The 26,314-nt window shown below is 39.0% G+C and overlaps 1 protein-coding gene across 4 annotated transcripts in view; it reads right to left on the bottom strand.

Moving 5' to 3' along the window:
• Positions 1 to 1,808: 1,808 nt before the first annotated feature.
• The window catches only part of KEL (Kell metallo-endopeptidase (Kell blood group)), a 37,041-nt gene continuing 12,535 nt past the window's right edge, over positions 1,809 to 26,314 (bottom strand). Inside the window, exons 1-19 of one of the 4 annotated variants that reach the window (XM_050333695.1) lie at positions 23,844 to 24,076; positions 23,604 to 23,756; positions 18,684 to 18,825; positions 16,960 to 17,163; positions 16,272 to 16,396; positions 15,196 to 15,342; positions 14,860 to 14,922; positions 13,718 to 13,906; positions 13,174 to 13,319; positions 11,779 to 11,902; positions 11,167 to 11,277; positions 10,357 to 10,455; positions 9,753 to 9,830; positions 9,204 to 9,307; positions 8,248 to 8,358; positions 6,050 to 6,117; positions 5,663 to 5,820; positions 4,737 to 4,832; positions 1,809 to 3,476 (exon numbers count right to left, since the gene is read on the bottom strand). In XM_050333695.1, coding sequence (XP_050189652.1) covers positions 3,300 to 3,476; positions 4,737 to 4,832; positions 5,663 to 5,820; positions 6,050 to 6,117; positions 8,248 to 8,358; positions 9,204 to 9,307; positions 9,753 to 9,830; positions 10,357 to 10,455; positions 11,167 to 11,277; positions 11,779 to 11,902; positions 13,174 to 13,319; positions 13,718 to 13,906; positions 14,860 to 14,922; positions 15,196 to 15,342; positions 16,272 to 16,396; positions 16,960 to 17,163; positions 18,684 to 18,825; positions 23,604 to 23,630 — 2,169 coding nt within the window. In that variant the 5' untranslated portion in view covers positions 23,631 to 23,756; positions 23,844 to 24,076 and the 3' untranslated portion in view covers positions 1,809 to 3,299. Of the gene's footprint in view, positions 3,477 to 4,736; positions 4,833 to 5,662; positions 5,821 to 6,049; positions 6,118 to 8,247; positions 8,359 to 9,203; positions 9,308 to 9,752; positions 9,831 to 10,356; positions 10,456 to 11,166; positions 11,278 to 11,778; positions 11,903 to 13,173; positions 13,320 to 13,717; positions 13,907 to 14,859; positions 14,923 to 15,195; positions 15,343 to 16,271; positions 16,397 to 16,833; positions 16,917 to 16,959; positions 17,164 to 18,683; positions 18,826 to 23,603; positions 23,757 to 23,843; positions 24,077 to 26,314 lie in introns of those variants that run through there. The other 3 variants (XM_050333696.1, XM_050333697.1, XM_050333699.1) reach the window with 3 other exon arrangements.

The following is a 26,314-nucleotide window of genomic DNA, read 5'->3' as shown; positions in this document are numbered from 1 at the left end:
GTTCAGCCTGGTTCTTGGATATTAAGGCCCCTTAGATCACCCATGGCCCTGACTGCAGCCTGCCATCTCAGCTGGTCCCCCTCACACCCTACAGAGATCCAAAAGGAAAGGTCCAGGCCACTCCTGGGGAGCAGGAAAGAAATGAAAGAAAGCAGGGTCAGACACAGCCCATTGCTGCAGGAAAGTCCATAGCGTTAAGCCATGTTCAAGGTCAAAAAAGGAAGACAATTTGTAGGTCAAGATCCAAAATAACAAAGTCCATGGCCAGGCACAGCTGTGATGGAGATGGAGGTGGAGATAGGTATACTTGCAACAGATCACAAATATAGATCTGAGACCCAGGCCCAAGCTTAAATAAAGCTCCTGAACCCATAGGATTCAGGTATAGGCTCCAATTAAGGCTGTTAAGAGCCATTACAGCCTGTTACTACAGTCATGGCTCTGAAAAGATAAAAGAATGTAAATGCATCTGGGATGACATAATGTAAAAGTACAGGAAAGAAAGGAAGAAGATGCAAAGGAAGGAGAGTGAGGACAAAGCAATTTCTGAAATAAAAGATTTCAAGAACAGAATCACAGAAACAAGAAAAAGACAACAGAAGCAGAGATGCAATGGGGTGTAATGCCAATCTGCCTAGGGTGAAGAAGAAAATGGAAATACAGAAAGGGTGAGATGGATTTGAAAGTTTAGAAAGCAGGGCGAGAAAAGTAGGGGAGGGAAGCAGAGGTATAAAGGATGAAAGAAGTATGAAAAGATGCAAAGTATGAAAGAAGTGAAAAAGAAGAAAGCTTATGTTGTCCCTTTTCCCCCAGGCACAGGTTGGGAGGAAATGGAGGAGTCTTTTGTGGCTTCATCAACAGGGGAAGGAATGGAGGTGATCAATATGGTGCAGCCTGAGGACTCAGAGACACTGAGCAGTTCAGCAGTGAAGGATCTGCTGTTGGATCTGGCTCTTTCCCTGAAGATTGGAAGCATTGTGCTCTTTTTTTTATGCATGATGTAGAGCATGAAATCATTTCTGTGATCATGGATTATAACAATTTGAGCATCTACCTGTGTTTCATGGTCACCTCCTGGACAATACGGCTCCTCTTCATCAACCACGTCCCAGGGAACACTGAAGACAAAGGCAGAGACCTTGTGCATGTATTGAAAGTGGTTTTCTTTCTCCTTGAGAAACACAATAAATTCTCAATCCAAGACTCATGTAATTTTTTCTAAGCCAGACTTCTTGCATTTCCCATATGTTCTTTGTGTAAAAACAATGCCATAGTTTCTAATAAGAATTGATTCAACTCAGCAACTTCAGGGGTGACCCTGTCTTTGAAACAGAATATTCATAAATTCATATATTGCAAGAACAAGAGAAAAAAATGCATATTCCAGGGGACGGTGCCAAACATACACTTAACAAGATAGATACAAGAAAAGTTAAGACTTCTCAAAATGCAGACTGTCAATGGCTTTTGTTTTTCTAAACTGTTTAAACACAGAAGCCAGCTAGTCTCAGAATCTGTATTACAGACAAGGTGTTGTGCAGTGTTAATTGCTATTAACATCTAAAAAAAAGAAAGTCTGGACATGTTGCTAGGAAAAAATTGAATGAGTGAAGGAGGAGTATGCACTGTTTAAATGGTAACAACAAGCACAGGTCCAATTTTGTTATTTTTTTGTGATGAGTACATAAATTATTTTGAGGTATTATGATCTATGACTTGGAAATTCAGCTAAGAATGACAGTTGTGTTGGAACAATACAAATACAGAACAAAGAAACAGGCCTGATCATAAAGAGTTTGCAATCAAAGTAAATTTTTTATTAGTATTTTAGTTAAGTAATGAAAACAAAATCTCTAGACAGTCTGTTCTTGGAAAATATTTTGCTGCGTTGGTCAGTACTTAGAAAGTATTAATACAGTTATTTTTACAAGGCTTACATTAATGAGGGATGTTTCCACTTGCCATCACCTATTCCACAAACAATCCCCACACAGCCAATATAACAGGCAAAATAAAAATGCTCACATAATCAAGAACAGTTTGAAGAGTATGGAAAAGGTAGGAGTATTTTGTATACTTATTAATGTTGGTAAATTTTAGAATATTGGTATAAATTTTCTAATTATGAGAACCTGAAATGGATGTAATTATTAATGGTTGATCTTGAGAATGTATTTTAAGCACTTCTCCTGCTACCCCAAAACATGTTGCTTCTTACTCTGTTTTTCCTCCAAATTAAATTAACACCTAACATTCATTTTGAAGTAAAAAGTAAAATCCTGCAGCAGCTCTACTCATCTGTTTGGATGGTAATTATTTACAAATGTAGGGATGAGAGAACCTTCAGGGATGAGAGAATCAGGTACGGGATCCAGAGAAATTCTTGGATTTCTAATTAATCAATCTTCAGACTTCTAGGAAACCCTCATGACTGTCCCATACTCCACCCTGAACCATATCTTTAACCCTAGAGACTAAAAAAAGAAAGTCTTGTTGAAAAAGAAAGAAGAAAGAGAACCTGTTCTCAGCTTCCAGTCCCTCTCCCACTAATGGGGATGCTTTAGTCTTTCCCCTTTTTTCTCTTATGAGTTTTGCTGATTAAACAAAAACAGAAGAGAGAAGGCCTTCAGTAACCTGCATTATTACAAAAACAGAACAGAGAAGGCCTTCAATAACCTTCATTATTACAAAAACAGAACAGAGAAGGCCTTCAGTAACCTTCATTATTAAGTGACTTATCTTTCAGCCTGCAAACTATAGTCAATCTTTCCTAGTACCTGTCTCAATTTATTAGTAAAAGAAGAGAAGAAGATTCTTCCCTCTCTTTATAAGGTACATATGTGGTTTGCATAGTAACCCATAGGATTTTCCTAGGAGTCATTAACTCATGAACAACTCTTAGAGCTCCAGCTTATTGACCTGTCCATTAGACATGATTGGGAAGCTGCTGGAGTAGACAGGGAAATGCACTGAACAGAGGGACTAATAATGTAACAGTCTTTCTGTTTACAGCTCCTCAGAAGTTGCTGCCTGCTAGAGACTGGCTAGTCACCTTGCTACCTTGGGACTTGTTAAACTCCAGAGTTACATCTGGGACAGAGTTCTGAGAGCCTTCTTCACTTATAAGCTCAGTTAAAAAATTTCTCTACCATTAACTTCTACGGAGAGGATAATAATAAAAGGAAGGTAAAGGAGTGTCACCCATGTCACCCCGAGGGCCCTGCGAAGATGGTCATACTTTCAGGGTCAGGTCTTCCTGTCCCTGGGGTCATATCTCTCTTCCTTCTTTCCCATGCAGATTACCAGATGCGGCATTTGTTGACTGGGTTCATTGGGGATCCACTGGAACAGAGGAAGAGCTTGGAGAAGTCCTGGCTGTTGCTGACAGGCCCACAGACACGAAGTGGCAAGGGACTATGCGGATCTGCGTCCAGGGAAGACTGTAGCTTTTCTGGCTCCTGGTGTCCACACATCGACTGGAAGGAAGTAAAATAAAAAAGTCAGTTTGGCTGAAAGTCCTCATGCGATCAAGACTTCAGGCTCCTCATACCTCTGCACACATCTGAGGGTGCTAGAGTAAACAACGCAACATGCATACACGGCTGCCAACAATGTTCAGGTCTTTCTTATGACTGTTTTTCCTTTCCTTAAACTTCTCTGTCCCAATTTCTCTATCTGACAAGCCATCTGTTCTTTTTCTGTACTTCATAGTCCAGAACACAGGGAATTTAGGCCACCTTGGCTAGGATCAATCAACATTGGACTCTGTCTAAAGTAATACTAAAGATATTGTCTCAGTGTCTAGTTTTAGCTTCTTAAGTGAAATCAGTGAGTGCTCCTCAAGAAAAGAGAGCACTTACACAAAATCCCATTACTAACTGAGAGACTCAGGGGAGGATTATGTGACTTTACTAGTGTTAAACTGGCAATCCAAGTCTTCATTCTCGTGATTTCAGTCTTTATTCATTGACAAATGATGCAGTAGCTGCCAGATAACCTCTGAAATGCAAATCTTGCCACCAAGACCCAATAATCTCCTTTTTTACACACTGCTTTGACCTAATCTCGATATATGCACAAAACTTTTCCCTTTGAACAATTACAGTGACTTACAAGGGTGTGACTTTTCTGAGCTCAGAAATCCAGTGATCTACCACAACAGCACAGCTATGCACAACTGCACAACTTTGCAGAAATCCTTAAAGCAAGTTCCCACAGAAATATCTAACTATGTGTGCATGTCCTTCTAGTTCTTTATCTCTAAATAACATTTGAAACTCTTTTTTTTCACTACCAGTCACTCAGAATGATAAGACATCTAGTTATTCAGCATAACAGAAAGGCAAATGGAGGAAGAGATGGACAGGTACACGACTTTTGCAGTAAGATTTCACTTTTCATGAGTAAGATTTCTCACAACAGCAAAAAAAAATACTCAGAAGCTGGCAATGCCTTCCCTGACGCAGCTTATCTGCTATGAGTTAATTTTGGTAGATTTCAGATCTTTGTAGAAGTTCTGTTTGCAGACAGGACTTTTGTTAGCTTTGAGATCTGTAACAGATCTCAAATGTGAATCTTCAATGTGAATTTTAGTTTCTAAATAATATTCTGAATGTAACAAAATTATCAGTCATTCCCAGTTCTGTGAAGAGGGGGAACAGAGATTGAATATCAAGAAAGACAAACTAATAATGAAAGACACTAATAAGACACATGACTAGCTTAGAATTCATTACATGAGCAAAACTGAGGTAGAAAAGTTGATCATGTGAAAGTCCAATCTTGGGTAAATCCTTCTCTTCTTTGTGCTTTTTCAGCCAGTTCTTATAGGCCTGTGGAGAGAGAAAATGACTAGTAATAAATCCTCCTTCAGACAGGATCCCAAGTTCATGTCTTCTGCCAATGGAATCTATCAATCTAAAATAGATTTAATAAATTAGGATGATTGCATCATTCTCCTCGCTCTGAGGCTCTCTGCTGCTGGCCATGCCCCTAATAACTCTAATGTAGGAGAATAACAACATAATTCCTTTCCTTCCCATTTCAGATACTCCCGCACGTATTGTCATAAGAGAAGATGTGGTAACTGCACTATGAAAGAATGAAAATTACTTTCAAAACAATTCACAAATATTTGAGTGTAAATTAAAAGACTTTCTACCTCTTATCATTCTTTGTGCAAGAATGTAAAAGTACCATCTTAGACCTATGGATCTCACAGCACTCTCAGTAATTAAACTGCTGAAGCACTGCATGAGGAAATAAAAAACTCTCTATATTAAAATATTGCTGAAAACATCTTTATGGAGTCATTTTACCACAACACAGAATTCTGTTTCACATCTCAGCTTCCCTCCCCAAGTATAACATACACATATAAATAATAGCATGCTTTTGTATGCATGACATAAATGGGGAAGTAAAGATGGTGAAGGGGAGAAGTTGTCTTACGTGGAATTAGTGAGGTTATGAGCAGAGCTTCATGAGGATTCTCTGTCTGGAATAACAGAGGGCATGCAGGGCTCATGGTTCACTGGCACAAGTGTGCAAGAAATACGGAACTGGAGCAGCATATAGAAGAGGTTTACAGCAGAGCAGCCCTGTGACATGCCAGTTGAGTTGTGTGGTGAGACTGTGAGATTAGAGAAGTGACCTACAATACCTGGTAAGCGATGGCGAGCCCTCCAGTGTCAGCTGTATTCTCCAGTAGTGTAAAAGTCCCACTGACATTAAAGCTGTAGCTTTCATACTGTTCAACCAAGCAGTCTATAGATTTTTGTAGTGCACTCCTGTTGCATGCAGGACAGCCCTCAGGCAACACTGTGGGAAAAAAAATCCTAGAAAGCAAAGCTATTTATGGCATTCACCTGTGTTCCTCACATTAATCCCTGATTCTTCTTAGCAATCAGCATGTGCAGGAATTGGGTTTCCTTAACTTCATCTACCTTAATAATATATGTATACATTAAAATAGGGACTAGGATTTCATATCTCCTAAGGGGAAAGTACCAGTGGGACTTAAAAGAGTAAATAAAGAGCCAGTACCCACCATAACCATAGAATGAGTGGAGAATTTCATGTGCCATGAAGACCCCAATGGCTCCAAAGTTCACAGCACTGAAAAAGAAAGATGAAAAGAGTGCTTTTGGAAAGAAAAAGAGGGCAGGTGAGCATTCCTTATAGCCATGGAGCACAACTGTGGGCTCCACAGACACATTCTACTCTGAGAGCACACACAGAAGCATTTCTTATTTATTGTCACTCAGATATGTAAAAATGCAAATACAAGTGTAAATTATCCTACCAATGCTTAAAATTGTACTATGGGATTATTTTAAAGTATTTGTAACTGATAAGCCATCAAAATAATGAAGAAACTGTGAATGAGGTTCCACCTTTATGAACTGTAATGAGATGTATTGTTGTTGAAATACATCCTTATTTACCTCCTATTTTCACAATAAAAAGCAACCGTAATGGTAACCATATAAAAGCAGGATGTTTGGAGAAGCATCTTGCAAGAGTTGTCTAGTCAGAAATGATACATAAATTGGCAAGGCAAATTAAAAACAGGAAGGTTTGACTACAATTTCCCTGGTCTCACATTGGCAATCTTGCTACTAGCAAGATATTGTACTGGAGACCCCCAGTAGTTCTTTCCAAATGGAATTTCTATGATTCTATGCAATGAATTTACAAGTAGTCAAACAAGGAAGAGTACACTCAAATTGCATTTCCATTATATGAAATTATGGGCTCATTCTTTCTTCCCATGCACTGATTAGCACTGCTGAAGCATGAAATTATTGCACTAGATCTTTATTACGTCACTGGGAACTCAGTAGTAAGTGACAAGAAGAGCTCATCTTTTCTTAGAACTGCTCTTTCAGAAGCTGATAACTTATAACTGTTGCCCAGAGAAGCTGTGGATGTCCCATCCCTGGAAGTGTTCAAGGCCAGTCTGAATGGGGTTCTGAGCAACCTGGTTTACTGGAAGGTGTTCCTGCCCATGGCAGAGGGGTTGGAACTAGATGATCTTCAAGGTCCTTCCAACCCAAACCATTTTATGATTCTAGGATACTATAACAATTGTATTGCTTTTCTAACTACCTGTTTTAAAATTCATCCTCACAGTCACGTGAATTGTCTCTTGCCAGTAAATTTTAAATTCTTGCCAGTAAAGTTTAAACTTCGGAGCATCATCTGAGAAAATGTTGTTGTGCTGATTCACCAAAAGCTGATCAAGTTTGTCTTATTAGTCTATTTAACTGAGGTGACAGTGAGAAAAATGTATTTTACTAACACTGAATACATAAGGAATAAGAAGCTGACAGTAAGAATATGATAAGTTAAGGCCACAGCAGCAGAAAAAGTATTTCTTTTCTATTATTCTTTTCTTCATACTATAATGAATTTGTTAAATACTGCAAGAACTAGAAGATTACCATGGAGAAAATAATTACTTTTAACTGGACATGTTTCTTTCAAACTTCAGCCTTTTGCCACAGTGTAAGCTTATCTTTCACTACCATGGTATTAGAAGTATCTATTATCAGCAAAAAAGGACACTGGATGATATGTTTACGGTCAACTGCTTTAAGTGCTTTTAATATCATAAACAATATTGCTTAAGAGACCTGTTCTGTATGATGAAAGAACACAACCAGAGTAGTATGGTCTACAGAACTTTTGTTGTTGCAGGGGAAGACTCAGAATTAAAAATCTATGTGCTTAATAGAAAGGGTTTCTAAAAAAAAAACTGGAAAAAAAAAAAAAACTGGATACATTTGGAAAAAACTTCGGACAAGAATTTGCTCTGTGAGGCTCCTATTTTCTCTGTGTTAGGTTTCTGTGGCTTAGATTTTAGGAATTCTTGGAATCTTGAAAATGAGAGGAAAAGGTGAAATGTCTTCTTTACAGTGAACTTACATGAGACTTCTGACCCTTGCTCTGAAGTAATACAATTCTAGTAATATCCTAGATCTAGTAATATCCTAGATCTAGTAATATACTAGACCACCTAGATTCTGAGTTTGCTCCAGCAGAGTCAGTGATCACTCTCTTTCAGAAGTCATAAGGCAGTATCCATCTGGCTTCAGAAAAAAAAACCACAACGGTTTTCCCCTTTTACTGTGTCTTTCTGGGATGAAATAATAAAAAGAAGTTAAAGATCATAAAGATACTTCCTGGAAGCATGGTGCAGCCAAGAGACTACATTCAGCTTCCACCTTTGCAGCCCTTCCATACCTGGGAAACTCCATGTGGAAAAAAGGGCTGCGAAACATTCCAGCAGGAAAGACCACCATGTGGTGCCTTATTGAGTAGTATGAATGCACACTCCAGGGAGACACATGCCACCTAGAAGTAAAAAAAAAAAAAAAAAAAAAAAGAAAAATTAGAGAATGTACTAACTGCTTACCTCAAACCTTGCTCCTTTCCTCCACTGAGTTTGCAAAACTAGTGTGCTCAGTTCAACTGCTCATACAGCACCAGCAATTGATGAAATTCACATTACCTAATTCCAGGTGTTCAAAATAAACCTTCACTTGTTTACAGATGGGCAGAGCTAATAGCTTAGTTTTCATACACATGAAAGGATTCTTCCTCACAATTTTCTTGTCAACCTCCTGTGAAATCCTGCACAGAATACTCTTTAGGAAGTGTAATGTCCTAAGAATACTGGACAATGCTGCCTGCCTTCTGAAACATCCTGTATCCTGCCAGCATTCACATCATCACAGTGCTCTGCTGTTTCCTTTGCTGCGAGGTCCAGGAGAACCAGCTGCCCTCCTCACTCAAGAAAGCATGGGCCAAAAAAAGTGGCATATTTTCAAGAGTCTGGGGCTCTCTCCACAATGGTGGGGTATTTTGGCAGCACGTGCTCAAGCTGAACACAGGACAGGCTGCCCAATTCAAGGCTTTTTAAAGGAGGGTGCAGCAATGCAGATGTGCAGCAACATTTAGAGCCAGTGAAACCACATTTGGAAGTACTGTGCCCAGTTCTTCCCTCTTGCGCTCCCTCTCCTTCCACAGTAAAAGAGAGATACAGGCATACAATTGGTCACAGTCCTGAGTGATCTGCTCTAGCTGATCCTGCTTTGACAGGAGAATTGGACTGGGTGATCTCCATAGGTCACTTCCAACCTTAGTTAGTTCACAACTGTGTAATTCTGTTATATTTTTCAGATCATGTTCTGACTTACTTATTTTGTGGGTGATGCTGAAGGAGATTCAGGTAGGAATTTTCCCTCAGTACCTTCAAGCAAGCGACCACATTGAGGAAAAAGGTGTCTTCATTTATCTCCAACTGAGGGAAGAGACAGGTAATGTGACTGTCATAAGGCATAAGTGAGGAATGAATCGAACAGAATGAGAAAAAGAAAATTCCCACAGGTCAAAAACGGTTTAATCAAAAGAGAAACCAATGGGATACTTGTAGTTTTTTTCCCTCCCAGTTATAAAGACCTTCAGTTTAAGATAGGACAGGAATGTTATCTGAAGGCCAAACAGAACATACCAACAGATCAAAAATTGCTTCTATCAGGCCAGCTACTCTAGATAGGAGACAGCATAGACAACATTTTAGAAGCAACAAGTAAAGGTTCTCTGGGCCCATATATCCCCACAAAATGAACAGTAGGAAATGTACATTGTTCCAGAGGTCATAACTTCTTTTATAAGCAGACAAGGTAGCAGTTGGTACAGGTAAACTGCCATTAATGAGGCAGGCATGTTTACATTATATAGCTCACATTCTGGTATTCCAGGTTCACTTTGGCAGTCTGGAGTATGTGGGCTGGATAGCCAATCTCTACTTGTAGTTTGGAAACCTAAAATAATAATAAATAAACAAACGAACAAAAAGAAACACGATCAATAGGAGGCCTTATATTCTGCAAGTCTTTTTAAATGCTATTTCTAAACAATTTAAGCATGATCTGTGAGTCAGCCCTTCAAAATGACAGCTACTCTGTTTCTGCTTTCTTAACTCTCTGACCTGAGACCTAATGTTGTTTTACTCTTCTTTTTCTTTATAGGATCATTTTCTGCCATTCACCTTTATAGTTTTAACCTCTCCAGGTGTATAAAACCGAATTGTATCTCAATACAATTAACTCAAGAGGATCCATGGACAAACAAAAACTGATTCTCTCTATGCCTGCACATTGGTGTATGTACACATGCATGATGGCACTTGTAAAACCACTCTCAATTTTTAGTGTGTATAAGACATCTATTTAAGATTGTGTGCTGTAGAAGCAGGCAGGCATATGTGAAGGTTCAAGCCTCTTCCACTCCTTCTCCAAAGGCTTCAGGGAAAGGAAGGCCTTAGGAACTTCTGCCTTCTGCACGCACCGAGGTTTTAGCTCTTTGGCGAGTCTGTTCATCCATCCATTCCAACTCATCCAGTCGGTCATAGAGGGCATCTTGGATCTCAGAGAACATCTGCTCAGCCTGCCATGGAGAAAAGAAGGCAACTTTGTTTCTTCTGCAACTGCAGAAAAACATTGTTCAGGCTTAGCTACCATCTTCCACTGTTCCAGCAATTCAACTACAGAATAATTGGGGAAAATTTCCTCTTTTTGTGATGAAAGAGATTTTGGTTTCCACAGTGATTTAGGCTTAAGTTATTTAGCATCCAATTTTCTCCCACACACCTTTTCATCTTGCCTCTCACACTAATTATGCCTATGCTAACTGCTCCTTTTACTGTAGATACACTCAGGATGTGTTGGCATTGATTTGTTTCTTTATAGTTGGTCATATGATTGCTTAATGGCTTTGTAACTGGAAATCTTATTGAAATAGATCATATTGGTGATGAATACTGTTAATACCTATCTGTTATTCCATGGACCACACTGAGATTGCATGTGTTTGTAGGGCTGTTATAGTTATTGGTGATGCACATATATGACTTTGCTAACAGTTGAGACAAAGATAATAACCAGTATTTAGCTTTGACTATTCTAGCAATGACAGCAATGTCGTGTTCTGACATGTCTCATTCCCAAAAAAGGAGGGAAAGTGCGTAAGCACAGGAATATGTAAAAAGGTATAAAACCTACACATGATTTTGCTGCCTTGATGTGGTCTTAAGTTGGCATGTCAAAAAAGAAAGGTGAAGCTACGCTCTGCTTGGAGGTTAAGATGATGAATACCTACAAGTTTCTTGGTCTGCTGAGGGAAAATTTCTTGCACAATCATCTTCCCTAGAACTGGCTCAAAGAAAGAGCTGGTATCAATCAAGCACTTCCTCCAGCGCTCAGCTGGGATCTGTAAGAACAGAGAAAGAAACAGACACATGACAGTGAGGGCAAATAAATATGAAATCAGTAAAAAGATATGTAGATGTGCAGTCAGTAGCATACATATTGCTGTCTAAAAATGACAGCAGTGAATAAGTAATGTAGTCCTATTTAAGCTATCTCAGAAAGTTTTAATCAATTAAAAACTGATTTCCTTATGATTTACTCCCTTGCTTTCACTCAAGATGAAGATTCCTCTGCTAGCTGAGAAAAATACCTAGAAGAAAGGTGATCATATACATTTTGTTCACTAGTCCATGACACAGTGCACTCAGCTTCTATGAAGTTTTGTGCATCATGTCTGCTCACGTATTTCTTTGAGAAAAAGGAAGCAATTAATGGCCTTGACTCCCCGCCCCCAGTCTAAGAAACTCCATACAGGCAAGGCATCAAGAGAACATTCAGAAGACATGACCTATAGCGTTCAGCTGCCAGGGAGGCTGAAGAAGGTAATTAAAGACTAACTCACCATTCTAGATCCCATTTTTCCATAAAGAATCTTGTATAGCTCCAGGTGTGCATCTTGGAATCGACTGTCGAGGGCTGGGGAGAGATTCCCAACCAGACAAACAATCATATAAATGTGAAGGACCCTGTAGGAAAAGGACATTTAAAAAGGAAGAAGGTTGAAGGCTGGTCACCATAAACACAGAGGCGAGGCAAGTGTCAGATGAGTACCTTGAGGGAGAGGATCCTTAGGAACCTGAACAATGACAACAAAGTACTCTGAATAGGCTACACCTGGGGTTATCAAAGGAGGGTGATTTGACATGAGTCAACCAAAGAAACTCCCCAGAACACCATTGAAACTCAAGAGGTAATTGCCTGCAGGGGCACAGGATTCCTTATGGGAAGTAAGAGAAAGATAATTTTTAGGACTGGGTGAAACTTATTAAAGAATATTTTGAGATGTATGGGGATTCTGTGAGACTTTATTATGGCATGTTTATGGAAAGGACCAAAGGCAAGGACAGAGAAAGATTGTGGTGGATTGAGAGAATATACATGGAAAAATAGAGAGGAAAGGTGGTAAGAGAGAATGGTTGAGTGTAAACTTGTGGCTTGCCAGGGTGTCTGTCTGACTGAGCCCTGCACATGGTCACCAGGATACATCCTATTTTATTAAATACTATTCTTAAATAACATTCTATTTGTTGTGTTTGGGGATGGAAGAGAATACTGGAGAGACAATGAGTCTGAGTGTTGACTGTGGGAGGGACTTTGGTTCAAGCTAGTTGCTGGAAAGGGCAGAAGTCTGAGAGTCGGCTATTGGACTGGGTATGGAGAGATCTGCTTGTATGCCTGTGTTTTTAACAGGAAGAGACCAGAGTAACAGCAACCAAAGTAGGTCTGCAAGACATAGGGGCTCATATCTGGGTGATATATATATATAAGTGCAAGCAGCTATGGACACCAGGGGATCTGGGGCTAGACCAGCTATTGGAGTGATCCATACTGTGTATGTGCAAATATATATCTTGCTAGTATAGACCAGTCCTGATTATCTGGAGCTGGGGAATAGGATCAGGGTTGTCTGAGCTGTTCATATTTGTATTAGTGCTACAGCAAAGGCAATGTGTTCCATCTCTATTGATCACACTCACACACATATGCACACATATATGTATATATGATATATTTTTATATGTGTTCATTTATGGTGCACGCATATGCAAGCCTATTGGGAATATATGCTAAGCCTTAGTAATGGCCAAATCTGTGGACATAGAGCTCCAGCATCCTTGCAATTGTTAGACTACTGGATTCAGCAGCCTCTAACACAGACCTATTTAATTCATGGTATCTGAAATAAATATTTCTTGGGGCATGAACAACTACAACCATAGATATGGACTATTCCTACCTTCCCTTGTGCCATTTTTCGATGAGTTGTGACATGCCTCTTAAGTAATCCATGTCATGCACTGCAATTGGCTGGGAGAGGTTCATTGGCATGGGATGGAAGACAGCCTGGAGACATGACAGCCAGTCAATAGCAGGTGCATTTTCCTGGAAGTAAAACAAAGCTTACTTACTGAACTATGAATCTAAATTTACTCACAAGAAATAATAGGGAAACAGGATAATCTTTCTAATACTGTTAAGAGCTACTTTTAACCTGTCCAATTGTTTTTATGATGCGTATATTGATTGTAGCAGAAAAGGAGAATTGACTTTTTTAAAGAGAATTAGCACAGGGGAGGGGAGAGAATTTTGAGCCTGAAAAAATCCAGCTGCTGTCAGTTAAAGACTGTAAGTTAATAGGTTATTTCAAGCTCAATAGGCTCCAAGTGTAAGTTGCAAGAAAACGACATCTAAAGAGAATGTCTCCTTTGTCTTTTGATCTGGATCTTCAAAATGTGAATATAACATGTAATCATGTTGCTTAAGTTCTAAGGCATAGATACCTGTAGCTCCCTAATGGTGGTGTGAAAGAACAGCATACCTCTCTCCTGTCTTTTCTTCAGTGGGGTGACAACTCGCTGGAGGTTAGAGATGAAGGCCAAGGTAGGGGAAAAGGAGTCAGGGGGACCATCCTGTGTCCCTCCAAGTAGGACCCCCAGTTTCCTCAAATATGAAAGATACACACGGAGAACCTGCAATACAGAGTGTGTGATCAGCGGGAGGAACATGGCTGAAAATTAATAACCCCATTCATCCATCCATCCAACCACCCAAGCATCCATCTTCACCATATAAGCTTCGATCTTTCAAAAATTCTGCAGACCTATCCCTAAAACTCTTTTCTCACTGCAACATTCATATGTGGAGTACAGTTTCTCAGGTGCAGTTCCTCTCTCAGTGAAGAATACTGAATTCCCCAAAGATTATTTTTGTCACAGCATACAATTACTTTAAATGCTAGAATAATTTTAGAGATACAGGCCTGCCACCTCTGGAAAGAAATGTAGTGATATAATAAGCCAGTATTTTTGATGGAGAGAAAATGTCAGTTTCTAGTTTCAATCTTTATAAAGCATCAAAAGAATGCTTGTGATGGGTAGACAGGTTTACTTTTCTTTGAGGACTCTTCTGAAAGACTCAGACTGAGAAACTGAAAACACCTCAGTGTTTATGAAGTTCAGAAAAATGTCAAATTAATTTTGTTACAAGAACTTCCAGGGTCAAAGAGCTTGTTTCCCCAGCTTATGTTCAAACATTTTAAAATAACTATAAAAATTCTAGCTACCTCTCCCCCAATACACAGATTTTGTTAAAAAGCTTTACTGTGGACAAAGAGATCTTTTAAAAACATTCAAGGTGAAACCCAAAGGAAAGCCCAGGTTCATATTACTTGGCAAATATAAACTACAATTTTAGCATTCTGTTTCTATACAAGAAGTTTTAAACCTGGCATTTAAAATGGGTTACATTTTACAAACTATCTTTTCAGAAAAGTAGAGTTCTATAAAGAATTCCTTCTGGAGTCGTTTTCAGAGGTGACTGACCGTAACCCATGGAAACAGACCACTCTGAACCAGGAGGCAATTCAAGGAGATCCCTTTACCAAATAGCCATTTTTACCTTTCTTCAGCCTCTGATATGTTACCTCAAGATAATTTTTCTCTTTGAATTCACTCTCAGGTGGCAACTCAAACTCAGGATGGTCAATCTGCAAAAAGGAGTGAAGGGAAAACATCTCACTATTTCCAGAAACCGTGGAAATGTGAGGATATGCTCCACAGGCTTTGGTAATTTCTGCATTATGGAATTTGGAATGTTAATAAATTTCTTTTAATTACATATTTATGTAATAAAATCAAGAGTTTTACTGAAATTTAGGAAAAATTTCCTCAGAGAACAATACAGGCTTAACTTGAGCAAGCCTTGGTCTGACTCTTTCCTCTCAGTGCTTCCTGGTAGTGCTTTTCTTTAGCACACTCACCTGAATAATGTTGGTCTTGGGGTCAGAAGGAGTAGGTCCCACATGAACTCTGAAAAAGGGAAAAGTGTTGTATCTGCCCATGAGAATCTGGAGAGTTTCATTGAAATCTTTTGTTTCCTCCACATCTGTGATATTCCATCCACCAACCTAGAGAAGGAGGCAAACAGCAAGGCTGCAGGTGAGAAAAACTTGCTTGATCCATATTTACAAGACTTTTTTTCACACCTGTGAGCTTAGTCATTATGACAACTGAGAAGCAACAAAGCAAATAGAAACAGGGGAAACTTGTGAAGAGCTCTGATGGCTTTAAAATGACCTGACACTTTCCCTTAAGCAAAGCAATGACCTGAAATATGACACAAAGAAAAGGAATTATAATTATCAGCAGGGCAATGTATGCAGGAAAAAGAAGCTAGATAAGCAGGAGAGAGGAAAGAGGTCACATTTTTCTAAAGCCATCCAACAACCAGAACAACCAGGAATTGGGGCTCACAGGTCCCACCTCCCTGGCAATCAGATTCACAGGTGGGCCTGTAGTTCCTTCTGCTGGAAAGTTCTGCACTCTCCTTGGAGATAAGGCATTAAATGCTCCTTTGCTGACAGGAAGATGTACAGCCCTCCGTGGCACTAAGAATAGTCTTCCAGAATAGAAAGACAAAAAATTTATTCTTTAAACAAGCTCCCTTGGAAGCCTGGACTACTGGATGGCCATCAGATTTTAGACAAAAAAATTTTAGCAATTTGCAAGATGTTCCCTGGCCTTTAAGTCAGATACTACTAAACTAAGCTTCTGAGATTAAACAAGATCCCTCTTTGTAGGCTTGGTTATTTGCTCATCCTTAAGTAATATATAGGGTTATGAGGAAAGATTCAGTTACCTGATATCAGAAGATCAGATCCTGAAACTGCATTTAAAGCTAGAAGATTTATCACTTAAAAGTTTTGTAACCATGAGTTTATTTCAGAGCCAGATGCTAGAAAAATTGCATCATGTAGGACCATAGGACACTAATTGCACACTTTCCTTCCTGAAGGAATTATCATCTAAAAGGAGAGGACACAGCACTAGTATTCACCTGATTTAGGAGGTCCTTCAATGGCTGAGTTCCTTGGGATTCTATCTGTTCAGTATCCATGCAGGAACGATAGAACTGCATTGCTTTCTCCTGGGCAGAGCCTCTTATCCCAAACTGTGGACTCTCTGGGGAAAAAAAAAAAAATTAAAAAGTGGGACACTGTTAAATCAGAGAATGGTTGTAAGAAAATACTACACTTTGATTCAGAACATTTCAATAAATACATCCACATTTCCTGCAGTGACTCAAAGCAAGGGGCCTTCTAGTACCATGACTCTTCCTGAGACCAAATATGTGATATTCTTTGTATGGAAACAGGAACACAGCAGGAAGGTGGTGCATATCTAAGCTTCAGTCCCATATGGAGACAGGAAACAGCACTAGAGTGCACATTCAGACAAGCACACCAATAAGTGCCTACTTTTACAAGACAACAGGAAAACAGTTTGAGTCGCTGTCAGAATTTTAAAATGTGACTTTCATCTGTTACACTTGGTAAGGGTAATTAAAATGTTTAAAATGCAGCTATTGTAATATGATATGCTCAAAAATAAATCTGTACCTGTAATGATAGAACGAAGAGATGGGACTCAGTCCCTGTTAGGAATGATTGTGCTCTCAGTTAGTAGTATTCTCAGCTCTAACTGAGGCAGTTGCTGAAGGTAACACACCAATCATCTGTCCCTACCTAAAAGCCTTTTCAGGATCAACAGATTTTCTTCCAACAATACATCAAATACATTTAGTGATTCTTCTGTGCTTCTGCTTGAGTGTTCACCTTCCCAATTGCCACAGGCATATTTGTAGAAATCCTCACAGGGCTCTACAGTGTCATTCCTAGAATTCAGGAGTCTTTCCAACAGAGCAAGACCTGGCTTGACATCACAGTATCCTGGAGAAGAAGTAAATAGGAGAGAACTGAGCAGTAACAGTGGAGAGTGAGAACAACTCCAAACAATCAAACAAATGAAACAAAAGCAAAAACCACAAACAAACAAACAAACAAAAATTAAAAAAAGAGTTCTCTGTGGGACATTTCCTCCAAAAGATTTATTTTTGGTGCAAACTGCTTTGTATGCAGTGTTGAATTCCTTGTAACTTTTTGCTGAATATGGAGTGAAATGTGTTCTGTCTTTCACTCTTTCACTTCCCAAGAAGATTGTCTTTGCACTTTATAAGAGAGATTCTTTAAATAAAGGGCAAGTAATCAGTTCAGAGGTGGTGTTCTCTTTTTGTACTACCCAAGCAGTCACAGATTGGATTATTCTGCCTTCTCAGTGTCTTTTCTCTGAATCAGTCAAATTTGGCAAAACAATAAACGAGAAGCAACAGACAGTGTCAACATATGATGCAAAAGAAAGACATAGCACAGCAAAAGTAAGGTCATAAGATTAAAATATGGTTTGTTCAAGCATGGGAAATGTTTCTCAGCCATGACATTTTTTTAAAAGAGGACAAAAACTTTCCATAATATCTTGCTTTGATTTATGACTCCCTTTATCTAAACTGCTGCAAATCACTGGGTATGTGTTCTCATTTTGATTCAGTGTCTTGTATCAACATCAGATCAGATCAATTATTTACTGAAACAAGCTACCTGTAAATCAAAGTGAAACTTTTCATACTATGGTTTCAACAGTTGACACGGGAGAAAGTAGGCAGAGTGGAAATAGACAAGATCTAAACTAACAGTTTTTTCTCGGTCTACATAGTGAATGGTCTCCAACACATAATAAGAGCTAAAGAAAATGCCAGGTAGGTGAATAGCAAAATGCTAGTTAAAGAGTCAAAAACACTTATTTTGGCCTGGGGAATGTCTACATCCACCAATATAAATGCACCTTCAGTACTGAGGATTCTATATGCACAGACATTGTCATGAACCATTCTCTGGATAGTTCTTTAGCAAATTTGAAAGGCAAATTAATATTTCTGGTCTATGCTCACAGCTTCTCCATTAGCAAAAGGCTATGACTTTTCTTTTACACTATGACTGCACTGATCTGTGCTAGAAAACCAGGACTAGACTTCAGCCAGAGATGGAAAGGTGGAGGAGGAGCTCCAAATATCAGACTCTGTTCACTTTCCCGGAAGTGACTGCAGTCAGAACAGAGCATGTTGATGAGATGCAAAGCAACATAATGCTTCTCTCCCTGAAAACTGGGCTCAGGCATATTGAATAGCAGGCAGAGGAGGAGAACAGATGTGGAGGATCTCTCCCCACTGTGACCCAAAGAAGAGGTAGAAAAGTGTAAGTTTTTTACAAAAGGTGTTATGGTTCCTGGAGATTCTGAAAGTCTGTTTCTTAGCACTGATGCTAAGCTTAGTACACAATGGAGGCAGACTGGAGAGAAAGGGATCTTACAATTGTAGTGGATGAGGAAGAAGGGAAAAGGATATCTCACATTATACCTAGAGCACAAGTCATCACGATGTAGGTGATAAGCAGTGTAAAGCCAAGGACAGTACTGAGAATAAGGGTACACAGAAGGAGGTTTTCCCCTTGAAGGCATCGTTCTTTCTTTGCACCTGTTCTTGGCTCCTGGTCACAGTTCTGAAGAGACAGAAAAAATGATGAAAGAAAAATTTATATTAAAGTTAGCACTGATAACATACTCCATCTTCCACCACATCTACTAGAAAATCACTCATGGATTAGTGCCAGAACACCAACAGTCATCCAAGTCATCCAAGTGACTGTACTCCCAGGGGTTTTCTCCCTTTCTTTGTTTCCCTGTCTTTTCAAGCTACAACTGTTGCATTAAGCTACTAATTATGTACTGAAGATGAAGCTTGCTATGAGGAGGCTTGTCCCTCCATAGTTCACTCTGGTTTATGGAATCCCCTTGCATATACCTCCTGGAGATATCAAAGCCCTTTTGAGTCCATAAAGCTAATGACATGATATCTAGAACTGATGGTTCTTTATTCTGTTACAGTCTGGTAACCTAAGCACTAATTTCAGATCTTTCCTCAAGAAATAAGAACTGCATCCTAAGACCTCTAGTCTGGTTCAAGTGAGAGAAAAGATTTTGCTCTATTCTATAGCATGCAGTAAGCTGTAAGTCACCGAGAAAATCTTATATACAGATATGATTTATCTCACTTAAATTTAGGTGTGTTTATAATGCAGGTGTGTCTTTTTAGTCAGAGGAGAAGGCTAAGAACCTTCTATTTTATGAGTACACCTTCTATTTTAGGTATCTGTCTTAGTATGAGCTGAAGCATCCTCCAGAGTTATGTTTCTTTTTCTCTGTTGACTGCAAAGGAAGCTAGATGATTATCTAACATCTACCTGGATGGTTAGGTAAGATGACGTTTACTCTGTGTGTTCGCTCCTTCTGCATACTTTAATGTGCATAAGACTGGAGAACAGCAGTTAACAAAAGAACAGACATAAGGACTGGAAACATAAGGAAAGGGAAAGAACTGAAAAAAATGAAAAGTGGAACGACTGAATAAGATTATACATTAAGAAAAGGGAGGTAGAAGGGGGAAAACCCAAGAATGATAATGGAAAACCTCGGATACAGCAAGCAAGGAGTAAATCTTATAGCTGTGAAAGCTGATCAAAGTGTTACTTGGAGAGTCCTGTGTGCAAGTGTCAGGGCCTGGCTGGTGCTGTCCCCACAGGCTCAAGCTTAGCACTCTGTTGAAGCTTGGTTGTCTGATAAAAGAAAGCTATTTGAGAAAACTTGTCAAGCCTTGTAACTCTTTGAGGAAAAGTGAGAAGCAGCCTCAGTGGATGTGCCAAATTTTTCACTTGGCAGCTGCTTTTTGCAGGTCTCATGCACAATCTCCATCTCAGCTACGCTGCAGTTGCAGCCATGTCTTCATCTGGACGTGCATCCCACTGATCTGGATCCTGACCTTAATCTACAGACTTGATTCTGCAGGTTTGAGCTTGGACCTGCCTGTCAATCTACGCTCTTGGCTGACCCTGGCTACTGTCACCAGACCTACATATACTCTTCATTTGTCTCCTGGGTGGGGAGAGCTCCTCTTGCTGGTTAAGTCATTGCTTCTTGCTTGCCTTGTCATGACTCTCAGGTTCCAGACTGTCATCCCTTTTCTGACCTTGCTGCTCCCTTACATGGAACATATCATATACCCCTTCACTGAAGGAAACATTAAGGAAATGAATGAGTCTGCTGTTAATCATCTGGACTAATATACTATATACTATATACAATTCCTGCACAAAAACATTAACAGATCAAAAAACATAAAAAGCAATAGGAAAAGAGACTTTATTAAGTTATATCATTCAAACATGCATTTAATTCAATTAATTCAGAAGCGTCTCAAAAGCTTGCTTGACTCCTGGAAATTGCTAACAAGGGTTAAGTGCCTAATTGCTTTTCTCCTTTAAAATTCTGTTCTACTGACTTCTTTAGGCAGGATACAGAATAACTAAATGGAAAACATGTACATACAAGTGAATCCTGGCGTTAGAGGTGCGAGATACCAAACATGATCATACTGGCAAAGTACAGTGTAAGAAATATAAAGGAGGAAATCCAAATTCCTTTCATAAGTCCCTTTAGCAAAACACTTCAGGTTTTACTCCTAGAGTAAGAGAGTAACTGTTACAATTTGACAGTATGGTAGGGACGCGAGTGAAAGAAAATTAGCTTAGCTAATTTTGAGAAGAAAAACTGTTCTTCAACATGCAAGCCCTCATCTCTCACCATTTAGGAGGGAGTGAATAACTCACATTCACAATTTTCCTGACTTCTCTGTTGCAATAAACTTCTTGTTTTTCACACTGAAAATCTGGCTTATTTCTACCATGAAGTATTTATAATTTTGCAATACTTAGGGTTCATGTTATTGGAGGACATCTGTGTCTGTCTTTTGAGTAATAAGTGGTGTGACTGTGGAGATACTAAGAAGAAATTGGTATTTCAAGACTGTCAGTGCAATTTCTTATGACCTTCTGGTTAAGAGTAGGTCTATATCAGGCCTATACATTATGTTTCTTTTGAAATGCAAAGTGCATCAAATAATAGAGTTTTAAAATCTGTGAGAAAAACAAGACTGTCCCCTTCAAGTCTCCAATGTGAAACAACTACCTTGCAGAGAACGATATGCCCCAAAATAATAGAATACCAAAAAAAAGTGACAGGGGAAGTGGAAATTGGCTGTGTACCTCTACTTAGAAACTGGATTATGGTCTGTGCTATGTGAACTATAAGGACAAAAATTTTCTTCATACACTGCACCTTCCATTAGCAATGTCTTTCTAATCTTGCTTCTGTAACGAGGTCTGGATTTGAGAGAATTTGTGAACCTACATAAACAGAGATAAAAGAGGAGGGCAATCACACTTAGTCGTCCTTTCTACCTCTTTCATGACAACAGCTTAAACAAATCTAGACGGACAAATGCCCACTCTTTCAATACTCTTACACAGATACTGACCTGCACAAAATCCCTGTCAGACTCTTTATCTAGAATGAGCTTCAGTTTTATGCCTCAACAGACTAAGTGGTTCACAGGCACTGAAATACAGAACCCTACCTAAGTCAACGATTTTTGGCCCAGGGAATGTGAATTTAACTAGATGGAACCAGAGCTGGGATATAAAAACTTCCAGGGCACAGGATACAGGAATATTACACAGCTTGCAGGAAGCAGCAGCACTTTATTTTGAGGCTTGGTTGCCTCATCCAGCATGCTCCATATAAAGATACAAGTGAATGGCTTGAACAAGCTTGGGGAAAAGGACTTCAATCTCTGGCAGAGCTTTTCCTTATAGGTCTTACTTATGAGGGAGAAAAATAATTAGTATTTGCATAAAGTTGTAAATGAATGCAATTTCCAGTCCAGTTTCAGTTCTTTCACACTTTTAAGAATGTGCAAGTGCTCAAATTCAAATGGCTCCACTATAGCTAAGTGAGAACAAATGTCTGTAAAATCATTAAAAGAAGACTTCTAATTGTCATCAATTATAAAATGTATTATTTTGAATTAAGGTACTACATTAATTATCTGATTCAAATGTAAGCATGACTTGGACTAGCAGAATCATAACAGGTACTGTTGCTAAAGCAAGAACTATTTGATACAACTATATCAGCCAAAGAATTTGATTTGTGAGTCATTCCTGAATTCTGAAGGGAGATTGAATTTCCTCTGCATAATGCTTCCTCGCCTTTCATAACTATTTACCAGATAATTTAGAGGGTTTATTTTTCAGCCTGTAGATTATTCAAGAATTACTGACTTTGGCTGTTACCCAAATTGTGTTTATCATATTACTCATGTGGATGACATGTTTTCAGACTAATGCCTCAATGCTCACAAAAAAACCCTCATTTTCTTAAATTATCTTTTGTCAGCAATTCATGTAAGCACAATAAATTGAGCCCATTAAATGCCATTTGAGAAATATTTTAGCCTGTGTTCAAAATAGACTATCCGCTAACACGAAATATGAAACAGAAAGGTTGCTGAATTATATTCTGGACTATTAAAATTTTAAAGCACAACCACGGCCAAAAACTAAAATTATGATTGTTGTCTGATCTTTATCACACAGAAATATGGGAATGGATATTCAGAATAATAATTTCTGCAAATTCTTCAGCTAGAAAAATGCAGACAAGATAAAGTTATCTTTTGAATTACAGCCAGAGTCATATTGAACAGCTCTCATTGTAATAAAACATAGGTATTTTTTGGTTTGCATTATTTAGTCACATAGAACACTTTACATATCTCTGTTGTCCTTTAATGTTTCCTACACTTTAACAATGCTGACCTGGCACTTCAATTCAGTGCAATTTGTCTGTAAATATGAAAATAAGACTTTAATAGCCATTTATATAAAATACTAAATCTGAAAAGTTACACCACTCTACATGGGAAGCAATTAGCCTTATCATGTCATTCTCACATTCCAAAAAGTATGCCATGTTTATACACAGTTATTTGTGGGAGGGGAAATTTTATGTTTATGGATAAGTACTTTCTCATAATACTGTGCTGAAAAAATGGAGATATAAGAAAAGAGGCCACTATTATTATTACTATTGCTCCTATTATTATTACTACTTATCAGTCGGTGCTTCAAACAGTTTGGAATACAGCCTCAGGATGGCCATTAGGATGACTAACAGGAAGGGCAAGAACCCCTAAATCATTGCACCATATTCCACATCAGCAATCCCGAGACCCAGACAAACCCTTTCTGGATATAAGCTGTCAAAAACTCAACTACCCCCAGTTCCCTAAGGTAATAAGCAGTGTAGACGTGATAGGGATAGGAAAAGAGAGGTGTGAGACAAAGGTACCTCAGCAGACTGCAAGACAGACCCATTTCCTTACCTCCGGAGGAGTGCTCATCCTTGTCATTGAGCAGGCTTTGCTCCTGCGGTTACCACAGTTGTCAACTCTGTTTACTTGTTTGCTATCAGTCTTCCATGCCCAGACACACTGCTGAGTCCAGAGACAATCTCTTCTTCCCAGCTTGGCTGTTTGCTGTGGGGAGGAGAAGAGAGAGGAAAAGCTCTGAGCTCCCTGTGGGGAGGGAGGGAAACGGATATGTTACTACAACTCTCCACCCACCTTCTAAACACCTCTACTTCTCATAATTCTCATATTTTTTTGTTCCCTTCTGCGTCTCCCTGTGACCCACCCATCTTTCTGTCTCTTGGAGCTCCACTGAAATCTTTTTGAACACAAGTATGTGATTCTCTGTCTCCCTCAGCCTCTACTCAGCTATTTGCTGTTTCTTTTCTTTCCAGCAGCCTCGCTATCCTGCCCACCCAACATGCCTGTTTTGGTCTGATATTCTCACTGCCACTAGCCTGTTTCAACCTGCTGCTTCTCTGGGGCCCGGAGGCCTCTGCCTATTGCAAGATAGTGTGGGCTACTGATCCTAGTGCTACTCCTCCCACAAAGGAAAGACCAGGGTGCTGACTTACTTCTTACTCTCTCTCATCTGCACCCTAGTGTCCATTCAAGGGGTCAACACATCTGACTCTTTTTCTTTCCCATTAAAAGTAATTTAAAAAAAAAAATCATTCATTATTGATTCTATTTACAATTGTTCATTACTTCTCAGGTGATAGCCAGTCCGTGTGTGTTTGCTTACTTAAAGATGCATACTGGGAAGATTTGAGAGGATGGTTTCTCTGCTTTGAATACTGGGAACCAGGATCACTTCTCTGAGACATTAAAAACTGAGTAGTGGATATTGGAAGATGAGATTTTCTCAGATGGTGGCTGGGAGCTGAGACAGGTGGTGGGGACCAGTTTGGTGTCAGCTTCCAAAGTGACTGAAACGAGTAGAATACCAGGATGGAATTGTTTGCTTCCCCATGATGCTAGTCTCTCAGGGAAATATGATGTCTAGGTTCACTATTCTGAAGATAATTAGGTATCTGTTCAGTAGTTCAGAGCTTCCATCAACCTGATTTTTTACCTATTACTGTAGTTCTTGCATAATTCTTAACATTCTACTATCACAACAGACTTCTTATATGGCTGAAACCAGTTACTCATCCCCAGTTCTTTTTACCATTCAAGTCACTGGAAGCTATATATTTCTGCATTTGCCAAACAGCTCTAAATACTGTAAAAAAATGTCTTTGCATAGTGCAAAAAATGACTTTGCCAACCTTTCTCTCCTTGCAGTGTGTCACTTCCCTTCAGCTTAACATCAGAATCCAATTTGCAAATACTTCCTGCATAAATACTGAGATTCAGTAAGAAAGTTGAGTTGTTATGGGGAGAATCGAGGGGTTTAAATTTTTGTTTATTCCAAAATTCACGTATCTCTATGGAAAAAAATGTGGATTTATTTCACATACATGCTGTCACTGTGATTCTGGTCTAAGATATCCAGGTGTAAGACATATCTTATTCAAAATTATATGATCTACACTTTGGAAAAATTTTCCTGACTGTGGTCCTTAGCTGTTGCAAAGTAATTCAGACACTGTAGTTACATACGTTTTCAAGCAGAGTTTCTTGCATCTATCTGGGTAAGGACAGAGCACATTTGTATCTGGCAGAAATAAGGCAGGGAAGCATATCTTATATTTTCCACACTACCAATTCAATATGGAAGTCTTTTTTGGGTGAGGGGTCATAGGACACTGTAATGTCTGTGCATGCATTTAGGCCTTGAAAAATGTCTGAGTTAGAGAGGATTCTATGACAGCTGTTTGCACTCTGATGTGTTTTACATATACAACCTGTAGAGGTTTGGGGATCTCATGAGCTGAATATCTAAAGATTCATGTATACCTGAAAAGGGTGCTGTACACATGCTGTTGTTTTTTCCTGCTAGCACATAAGTTTATTTGAAGACCCTTTTAACAACTGTTGAAAAAAAAGGACAAAAAGTTTCCCTGTAAAATGTTTCTAACTACAGAAGCAGGAAGAGGGGTTTGAGAGAGGCAAAGCAGGGGGAGACGTCACAAGTAATCCTTATCAACTCATTCCCTTCTTATCTTTAAGGCACATATGACAGCTCTGCTCTCTTGAGTCCACACATGAGCGAGAGAACCTCTGGTGTTTTGTCTGTGACAGACTCTTTCTCTTCTCTATACAGTGCATTAACTTTTTCAAATCTAATGCTGATCAGCACATTGAAAAGAATACAATGTTGGACATGCCTTCCAGCTGCTACACATAACAACATTTAATGGCAATTATCTTTTAGATACTCTTAGAATTAAATAGCTATATGGTTCAAAGAAATGTGAACTTACTAAGTGGATCGATGTGCATTTGGCAGATGTTGTTGCAAGTATTTCTTATACATTCAAATGGTTAGGAATCTAAGGTAGATTTCAGAAAATTAGTCTTAATATCTGTCCTAAAGTGAAATTAAATTAGGAGCTTGATCTTTTACAGTGTGTGAATAGTAAAATCCCCTGCAACAGTTTGATGAAGTTTTGCTTCATAGATTGATATTCCAGCTTCAACCTTCCAAAAATATATTAGGCTGAACAAAAGATTGCCAGCTTTATGTAATTAAATGAACAAAAGAACATTAGAAAAACACGATGAGGCAATGTTAATGTCAC

The sequence above is a fragment of the Myiozetetes cayanensis genome, unplaced genomic scaffold (genome assembly GCF_022539395.1).
Source record: "Myiozetetes cayanensis isolate MyiCay16 unplaced genomic scaffold, myiCay2020 scf5-8, whole genome shotgun sequence".
Lineage (NCBI taxonomy): Eukaryota > Metazoa > Chordata > Aves > Passeriformes > Tyrannidae > Myiozetetes > Myiozetetes cayanensis.
The sequence above is the reverse complement of the archived record's forward strand: the minus strand, read 5'-3'. Positions and strand labels throughout refer to the sequence as shown.